Here is a 9,276-nt window from a genome sequence, read left to right on the forward strand (position 1 = left end):
CCCCGCCCTTGAATCACGGGGGGGCGGGGCCATGACCCATTCATGCCGGGAATCGGATCCAGATGTTCCCGCGGCGCGTGCAGCTGCATCCTTGCCTTTTTTGGCAAAAAACGTGCGGCCGCGAGCGGATCCCGGGCCGCCTCCGCTAATCCTTGGGAAGAGGGGGAAGGGGGTTTTGGGTCTGTACCCAGACTGGGGATCCGCGCCGGGTGTTCTGCGGGATTTGAGAAAGGCTGTTAAGGGAGGGGGCGATTAGTACTATACGGGGAACCCGACGCCCCCCGCCTCCCTTCTGCTCCCGTCGGGAACCTCCCCTAAGCCCCTCCCTTCCCCACCCGGAGGAAAAAGCCCTTTACCAGCAGGAGGGAAGCAGGCTAAGTCTGAGAGGGACAGGAGCGGCAAGGCAGCCGGAATCCCCTTTCTTGGGAGAGACTTCCCACCCCGCCTGGCAGCTCCCCCCGCCGCGCTCCGCCCCCGCGCCGCGCCCGTGCCCTGAACCGAGGTCTGGAAGGGCTTCGGAGTCCCTGCTGTGCAAAGAAACCTTTCTAGTCCCTCCACCCCCAGACAAACACACAGAGGCCTTGGCTTCTTCATACTGCTTTATTGCAGAATCTGAATGGTGGGGTGAGCCAATCCCACCCCTCTGCCCATCTCTGGGCAAAACAGAGCTGAACTGAAACGAGAAAACACTTGACAACACGGGCTGGGCAAAACTGTACCCTAGGACCCCCCCTAAGCACTGAACCTCTCATCTGTTGCCCAGAAAGCCCCATCCCTGTGGAGAGAGGTGGGATGAGGGTGGGGAGGGTCCACTTCTGAGGACTTTTCAGTCACCCATATAGACTGAGTTCTGGGGTCCTGGTTTGGGGGGGATTTAAATGATGGAGGCTCCATTAAGCCTGGAGTACCAGATTGGGGATGTTGGAGTGGGGAGGCTGAATCCTGGAGCCTAGGGGGAACCCCATTTGGGGCGGGGCTGGGACCCAGAGGTGGTCTGGAAGAGGAGCCTTAGTCCTGGAGCCCTGGTATGGGAGGGCCTGGGCCCAGGAGCCCTGGCTCAGGGCCCTGCCTGGCTGCAACCCTGGCACAGCACTTGGTCTCCATCCGGCACGAAGCCTTGACCCACCAGGGAGGTGGAGCAGCGGGCACAGGAGAAGCAGCTGTGGTGCCAGTGGCGGTCTTCAAAGGACACATACTTGCCTCCGCCGAGTCCTGGAGGGAGGCTGGAGTTTAGCTCTGCAATCTGGAGGGTGGGCCTGTCCCTTGGCCTCACCCAATACCAGGTCCTATTCCCTAGCCTCCCACCACCCCCTCCATTCTCTGACCCTGTGTCCCACCTGTGATGGGGCGCTTGCAGCTGCTGCACTTGGGTGCAAAGAGTTCTCCAAAACAGGCCACACAATAAGGATCATCGTCCCGGGAGGTGAACTGCTGCCCTGCCAGGGGCGTCTGGCACCCTGTGCAGACCAGGCATTCTCGATGCCAGGGTTGGTCACGGTACGTCACGCCACCCTGTGTCAGCGTCTGTGGGGGGCAGCATCCGTCAGCAGAGGGGTGGGGAATTCCCACGCCAGGACAACAGAGCCTTGATCACCCCCACCCCTGAGTGCAGTGGAGATCAGCGCCCCCACCCCACTGGCCCAGCCCCCACCTTGCTGCAGCGGGCGCAGCGAGGCGCGAACTTGTTCTCATAGCAGGGCACGCAGTAGTGAGCACCCTTGTCGGGCACAAAGGAACAGGAGCCCAGCGGCTGCTCACAGCCGCTGCACAGGAAGCAGTGCTCATGCCACGTCTGGCCTCCGTACTCCAGCTTCCGGGACCCTGTGGGGAACAGGGGTTCCACTCAGAGGCTGTGTCCTAAGCTCCTGAGTGCCACCCTCTGCTCCCCCCAAGGAGAGTCCCTGCCACTCCCACAGCCTACAGGGTGGTGTCCATGCATTTGCGGCAGGATCCCCACTACCTGTACCACACTTGGTAACCTGGTTCCAACACCGCACATGCTAGGCCCCCACAAACTAGGGGGCCTGAGGGTTTGGCATATTCGAAGTCCCCATATGTACCAGATATGATGATCTCAGCACACGCCAGGCCTCCAGGTCTCAGGTGCGATGACTCAGTTTATGTTAAAGCCTTACACACCAGACCTGATGGTGTGAGCACACACACACACAAAGACACCGAATACCAGGCAAGCAAGACTCTGCCCACACAAAGTTCTAAAGGCCTGGACATGATAGATTCTGTAGGTAATAAGCCTCTGCATATTCGAATCATGCCAATCTCCATGCGTTCTAAATCCTCATATTACATTGGCCATGCGGATCGCCAAACACAGTAAGCCCTGTATCTATCTGTCTCTGTATCTATCTGTCTTTGCCCATGCCAAGCTCCAAGGCACCAAGCAAGACAGTCTCAGCAAACTCGAAGCTCCTATATGTGCCAACATGCAAGTCTTCATACATGCTAAGACCCCGGATGTGTATCAAGCGTGTCAGTTCCCGTGAGTGCCAAGCTCCCGAGAGCCTATGGACACAATAGATTTTCAGGAACGTGCTGCATGTGAAGGGCTTTACCAAGCCTCCAAGTATGTATCGGATGGGCCTGCCAGTCCCATGCACCACGAGCCCCCAGGAACGTACCAGGCATGACGGTCTCTCCGCAGGCGGAGCACTGAGAGGAGAAGGCGCTGCAGTAGCAGTCGTTACAGAGCAGCTCGCTATCCTGGCAGGTGAAGGGCTCGTCGGCGAGGGAGCGCTGGCAGCGGCAGCAGCGGAAACAGCCCTCGTGGAAGTGGCGATCCTCGTAAAACAGCTCCTGTGGGGAGCCCGGCACGGAGACTGGCACCTTTGTCCCCTCCGGCCCACCTCCACCTGCTCCCTGCCCTGCGTGGTCCAGTCCTTACCCTTGAGTCATGCCCGATAAGCTGCTGGCACTCAGCGCACGTGTTGGCAAAGGTGTTGTCATAGCAGGGCACACAGTAGGGGCCGTTGTCCGTCTGAATGTATTTGCGCCCGTACAGGGACTCGCTGCATTTTGCACAGTCAAAGGTCTCGCTCATGGTGGCTGTGATGGAGCCCTAGGAGGGACACAAAGTGGGACCGAGTCATCCAGAGGGGCTGGGGCGAAGCCCATTGCACTAAAAAAGGAGCAAGAGACGAGGCATAGGAAATGAAGGTGGCGATGGGTAATGGGTGTTCTGGGGTCCTGCAAGTTTATTTCTGTATTTAGCATTAGGGGTGAGAGGGGGTCAGTAAAAAAATCAGGAAGCAGAAGTTCTTTTCTTATCTGGGCCCTGGCAGATCTGGGGGGAGGGGGCTTTTCCTGGGTCAGTGACTCATTTCCTGTCCCTGTATTCAGCCTGTTTAGCTTCCACTGTGCCTACTGTCCCCAAGGGGGGCAAGAGTAGGGGGCAGGGAGCCACCCCACCCTATCCCATATGAACAGCACTGGGTCACGCTCTCCTGACTCCCAGGAGGGAACTCTAGGGTTATACCCAGAGCTCTGCAGTGCGGAGCTTAGGGATGAGAATGGGCTGTTTGCACCCGCCTCCTGATCCAGGAAACAGTGGAATGTAAGAAGGATGCTGGGCCAATGAATGGTGGAGGTGGAGGAGGCTGATGGGAGAAGTCGCATTGGGCCACCCCTCCCAGGAGAAGCCAGCAACAAGGGCTTCAGAGGCTCGGCCAAGGTAATGCAGGAAGGAAATCCTGCAAGCTGGACACAGCCAAGCTTCCCCAGCTGGACCCTCTGCCCTCACCCCCCTCCAACTCCTGCTGGGTCTCTGATCACACCAGCCTGGGCAGCCTTGGCCTGCAACATCTGCAGCAGCTGTGGCAACACAGATGGCCAGATGTCAGGTTTTGCCAGCAACAGGGAAGAAAAAAGGGAAATGAGATGCTCGGGGAGGGAGAGGGGAACTGGAGATTATGGGGTGTGCCTCCTGCCATCTTCTGCCCGGGCGTCACTCCTGGCAGCAACTGGCAAAGCCCCAGAATCTTTCCATCCCCTGGGTCATTATTTCCCTCCCCCTGCCTCTGGGAGAGACAGCTTCTCCCCGGCTTCGCAAAGAGTTTGCGGCTGGGGGAGTGAAGCATGAGAGAGTGGGAGCCACTGAAGACATCTCTCCAATCGGGCCCCCTCAGAGGTAGGGAGTCAGGCAAGGGGGGCCCTGAGAGCTGTTGCTGCAGACACCCAGCCCCCCACCAAACCTCAGACACTTTCCATTTTCTCAGGAACAAAGCATGTTTGTGGGATGAGGTCATCCGCACAGCTGCCTCTGCCGCAGGAGCTTGGGGAGTACAGAGTGTTAGGGAAGTGGGGTTCCCAGTCCCTTCTGCCCCAGTTCCTAGCCCTCCATTCCGAGCTCCCCACCCCCACCTCCTCCAATGTGAAAGCCATTCTCTGAGGTCTAGGATCCCGGGGTGTGTGGACAGGAACCACCAGGACCAAAGCGGCGGGGGGGGGGGGGGGGATGTTCTCACAGCTGCCGATGAGCCCAAGCCCGGGGTGATGAACCCAGCCTGTTCAAAGGAACCCACCAACTCACTCCCCCGGATTAGACCCCAGTAACTGGCACTCCCTAGAGCCTGGCCTGGCTCAGGTTGAAGGAAAAGCCCTCCTTTTCTCAGCCATCCCCAGCAGAAAATTCTAGCCAACAAGCGTTGCTCTGGCTTGGAGTTCAGACTCCAGGCGCCAGCAGACACCCCGAGCCTGCAGGGCCTCGCTCTTCGGAAGGTATGGGTCGTGAGCTCACAGCTGCCCTTCTTCCATGACACTCAGTTCATACCCCAGGCCAAGGCATGAGGCCGCCAGGAACTGGGGTCTTCAGAGCAGGCTGGGGGCCAGCTGTAGGGTAGAGGGTACGCCTCCTCAGTTGGTTCCAGCAGTTCAGGCCGGGGTTTCCTCTGGCTCAACATCTGAGGGTGGCCTGGGCTGTCAGCCACTGGGCAGCAGGGGGCCATACAGGTGGAGTGTGTGGCCATGTCCGGGAGTGCCCTGGCCTTTCCTTCCTTCCTGGCTTGGTCCCCAGCAGCCCTGTCACCTTCCCAGGCCGAGGCTAGCCCTAGGTCCGCCCTCTGGGAGGCAGTCACCACTCTGAGTCAGGGGCCCCCCAAACAGGGTGTGGGCGTGGCTTCTGTTTCTTTCCCAGAATCCCTCCTCCCCTAGTCCGTCCAGCTGGGCTCTGGTGAGGACAGAGTGAAGGACAGTAGCAAGGCCCACCTGTCTCTGCCCCTCCCCCCCGCCCCCCTTTCCTGGCAGGGCTAGGGTTCCAAAGTCTTGTATTCCTTCTTGGCTGGTAGGGGGGTGTGGGAAGACTGTTCGGTCTACCAGATGGCTCTCAGGTGCTGCCCACCCCCCCCAACACACACATCCCCATACCTGGCCCAAACACATACATCTGACACCTCCCCATGAACCTCCTGCACCTCAGAACGGCTGGATAAATGGCTGTGGTTGGCATGGAGAAGCTTGAACTGTGAAACAGAAAGCTGGGTGATCTTGAGCAAGTCACTTAAGCTCCCTGAGCCCGTTTTCCCATCTAATACCACTTCCCACCTCCTAGTGTTGCTGTCAGGGTTAAATGTGATGATACTTGGAAAGCTCCTGGTAGCTACTGAGTCGTCTTGGTGTTTTGATTATTAGCCCCTTCCTCGTACTGGGATCAGACCACAGCTTCTCAACCAGGCCTGGGTTAGGGGGCTAGCCTGGGACTTGACCTTGACATTCTCAGTGGTGGGCTCAGGGAGAGAACAAGGAGGGAAAGCCTTAGTTCTCCGTTAAAGAGACCCAGGCGTGGTGCTCACTAAGACCAGTGGGGGCAGGTCTGACACCAGTGAGCGTAACTCTGAAATCTCCAACACAGGTACAGAAGAGTAGACACTAGCGTGCTGTTTGGCTTCTCACAAAGTGCAATGCCGCCCACCCACCACCAATCAGATCTCCCAAACGGCAGGCGGGATAGGACATCATCCCCGTTTTACAGCTGAGCACGGCGGCCAGGGACAGGGCAGAGACATGCCCAAAGTCACTCTGGTATGAGATCCTAGGTCCCCTGCCTCTCAGCCTGAAGTCCGTTTCTCTTTCCCTAGAAATGTTGCAGTGGCTGAGGGGGTGGTCAGCATTTAAGAGCAGGGGGACAGGAGATGCTAGGTGATATCACTGGGACAGGAGCCTGGCTCTTCTCCCCAGTTGCCAGCCCTGTGACTGGAAGACACCCAGAAGCCTTTCCAAGTACCCATGCCAACCGCTCAACCCCCTTTGCCCTTCCCCCCCACAATGTCTAGGAGGACCCTGGCCAGGTCCCACAGCTGTGACTCAGAATCAGCACAGACCCTCCCCCAGCTTACAGGAGCTCACAAGAGACTTGAGGGGAGAAACCAAACTCTTCCCTCCCCCCCCAACTAGGCATCAACCCCAAACTCTCCGGGCTCTCTCCCCTCCCCCCATGAGGGCTGGGAGTCAGAGCGGTTTGGGGGAAGGCGGGGTGGGAAGCAGGATCCAGCAGCTGCTCTGGGGACAGAAAGGAACAGTTCATTCACCCCGGGTCCCCCTGGACTGAAGCAGTGCGCCCAAGATTTGAGTTTAAAAATAAGTTGGAGCTGATTGGGGGACTGCATGGGGCTCCTTCTTGCTGTGTCTTACTGTCTCAGATCCTCATGGGGGATTGACTGGTCTAGAGTTTCTGTCTCCCCACATCCTCACTTCCCAGTCTTTTGGGCCTGAGTCCCGTGGGTCTGTCTTGGAAGCTGTCACTGTGCCTCCATGACATCTGTCTCTTGATGTCTAGCTCTGCTCCACTCAGCACGTCTGTGTCTGCACACTTTGGCAGCTGTCTTTATGTTTCCATGTCTCTGTATCTCTACTGGCCATCTCCCAACGACAGCCTCGGTGGATTTCTCCCTCCGTCCACCCAAGCCTTGGCATCTCAATGTCTCTAAAAGGTGGAATGTCTTGGTCCTCCCCCACCGTCCTTCTCTATCTCTTAGCATCTCTATGCCTGAGTGTCTCCGACTCTAGACTCTGGATCTTTCTAGGCCTCTCCAAGGCTGCTTTACCACGAGGCTAATGAAGCTTAAGCTTTGGAGCCCCTCACTTGCCCAGAACCTTCCAAGGCTCTGGGAAAGGCCGACAACACCTCTGGGGTCATTACATGCTTTTCCTTAAAATGCTCCGCTCCACAAAACCTCGGAGGGGTCCCTACGCCTCGGGTCTGCCTCCCGGTGACTCTACGCCCAAGTCTCTGTCCCTGTTTCGGGAATCTCTGCAGCCTCCTCTCCAAGCTTGTCACTCCTTATGCTGTCTCGGTTTCTGGCTCCACCAGGCTTTTTGGAAGCCGGTTTCTCGAACCCTCCCGGTAGCTCTCGACGCTGGTTTTCCATTTCAAACTTGGCCCCCTTCCCCCGCCCAACTCGCGTAGCAGCGCCCGCCCCGCCAGGAGGCCCGGGGCGGTGCGGTCCCCGTGGCGCCCCTCAGGGCTCGGCGCCCCCGCGCCACCGGCTCCCAGAGCGTCCCTGGCGCCCGCGGCCGGACCCCGGCGGAGGCAAAGGGCAAGAGGCGGGGGCCATGGCTGCTCTGAACCCCCGGTGGGTCGCCTCTACCTTCCCGCCCGAGGGCGAGGGCCGGGAGCCGGGATGGGGAGCGGGGCTCGGCGCGGAGCTCACCTCGAAGCGGGCGGCGGGAGCGAGGCGCGGCGCTCGAGCAGGGAGGGCCGGGCAGCCGGGGCCGCGTCCCTCGGCGGCTCCTACCTGCGGGCCAGGCCGAGCGGGGCCGAGCGAGCTACCGGCTAGGCTGCCGGCTGCACACGGACTGTGTGGGCGAGTGGGAGCGCGGCCCCAACCCCTCCTCGAGGAAGTGAGCGCTGGGGCCCGCCCCGCCCGGACCCCGCCCCCGGCCGCCCCTGCCCGCGGGGTGCGGACCCCGCCCCCGGCCCCAGGTCCCCGTGGCTAGGGGCTGGGGAGGGGGGCAGACCCCGCCCCCACCTCCCTTTTAGATCGGAGCCAGCCCCAGCCCCCTCGGCCTTCCAGGCCTAACCTGGCTCTCGCAACCTTCCCGAGCGGCCAGGACCCCGCCCCTGTCCCCTCCCTGCAGCTTTTGCTGTCCTCCCTCCTTGCTCGCCCCCTCTCCCGGCCCCCCCCCACCCCCAGCGGTTAGCTGTGTTCAATCTCGGGCAAAGGATACAGGAGGCAGCCGACCAAGGTCCATTTGGGGACCTCATGCCCTCTTCGTGTCCTCGCCCCCTCCCAGTTTACCCCCAGGGATCACACTGCCCGAAGGTGTACTAGAGGACTCATTCCAGCCTGGGGGTGGGGCTGGGGGCTTGGCCCTGCTGTCACAGCTCTGTAAGTGGGAACCTAGGTGTTCCGCGGAAACCAGGAGTGAAGCAAGGACCCCCTCCAGAGGGCCTTGACCTTCAAAGGGCTTTATTCTCCCACCCTGAGCGTGAAAACGAGTAACCACCTCCTCACCTCCTGCTGCATGGTGGAACAGAGAAATCCTCCCTTGGTTTTCACTGTGTCCAGGAATAGTTTTGACCTTTGAGGCCCAGGGGATACCCTAATCCTTCCCCCCCCCCCCCGTGGTTTTTGAGCTTCTCAGGAAGGAGTGTGAGGAGTGTGCATGGACAGGGCGCTGCAGGGGTGGTGGAGAGAAGTTCTTCTCCCCGACCTCTGCAGTTTCTAACCTTCTGGCTTCCTCCCTGGGTCCTGCCCTGCGGGGAGGGAGGACTGGCGCCTGCCAGGGACACAAGGCCCCTCCAGGTCCTTGAGGCCAACCCCCCTGGGATCCTCAGGCTTGTCACTAGGAATAAATAGCCATGGTCTGGAAGGGTTGGGGAGGGAGGAGGAGGCTCTGCTGGGCTGTTTGCAAAACAAGAGACAACAAACCAACCCTGGAAATAACCTCAGGGTCTAGAGTAGAGGTTCAGGTGCCCAGAGAGGCTCTCCCATCCCCCAGGCTGGGTCCAAACAAGCTCCCTGGGCAGAGACTCATTCCTTCCCAGGCTGGGGCTCCTGAGTACCCTCCTCTCCAACCTCTGAATCCCATGCCTGCCTGAGGGCCCCAAGACACCCTGGAGGCCAGGTTTCCTTTCAAAATTAACTAACTGCTTGTTAATTATCATTGTTCCTCATGCCTAAACTGTAAGGGCCATGAGGGCAGGGACCAGGTCCTTCTGATTCTGGCACTTAATAAATATCTGATGAATGAATGAGTGACAAACACTGCTTCCATGTCATTGGACCCTTAGGTGCCCGGATTGGACTGCAGGCATATGCTTCT

General features: G+C 59.4%; 1 protein-coding gene across 2 annotated transcripts; it reads right to left on the reverse strand.

Annotated features, from left to right (window-relative positions):
* Nucleotides 587-8,518, reverse strand: FHL3 (four and a half LIM domains 3). 2 transcript variants are annotated; one of them, XM_013999158.2, is made up of 6 exons: nucleotides 8,466-8,518; nucleotides 2,903-3,076; nucleotides 2,640-2,814; nucleotides 1,652-1,821; nucleotides 1,338-1,524; nucleotides 587-1,212 (listed from the first exon to the last, which is right to left on the reverse strand). In XM_013999158.2, the coding sequence occupies exons 1-6, from the start codon at nucleotides 8,475-8,477 to the stop codon at nucleotides 1,058-1,060; spliced, it is 873 nt and encodes a 290-aa protein (XP_013854612.1). In that variant the 5' UTR covers nucleotides 8,478-8,518; the 3' UTR covers nucleotides 587-1,057.

The sequence above is a fragment of the Sus scrofa genome, chromosome 6 (assembly GCF_000003025.6).
Source record: "Sus scrofa isolate TJ Tabasco breed Duroc chromosome 6, Sscrofa11.1, whole genome shotgun sequence".
NCBI classification, from domain to species: domain Eukaryota; kingdom Metazoa; phylum Chordata; class Mammalia; order Artiodactyla; family Suidae; genus Sus; species Sus scrofa.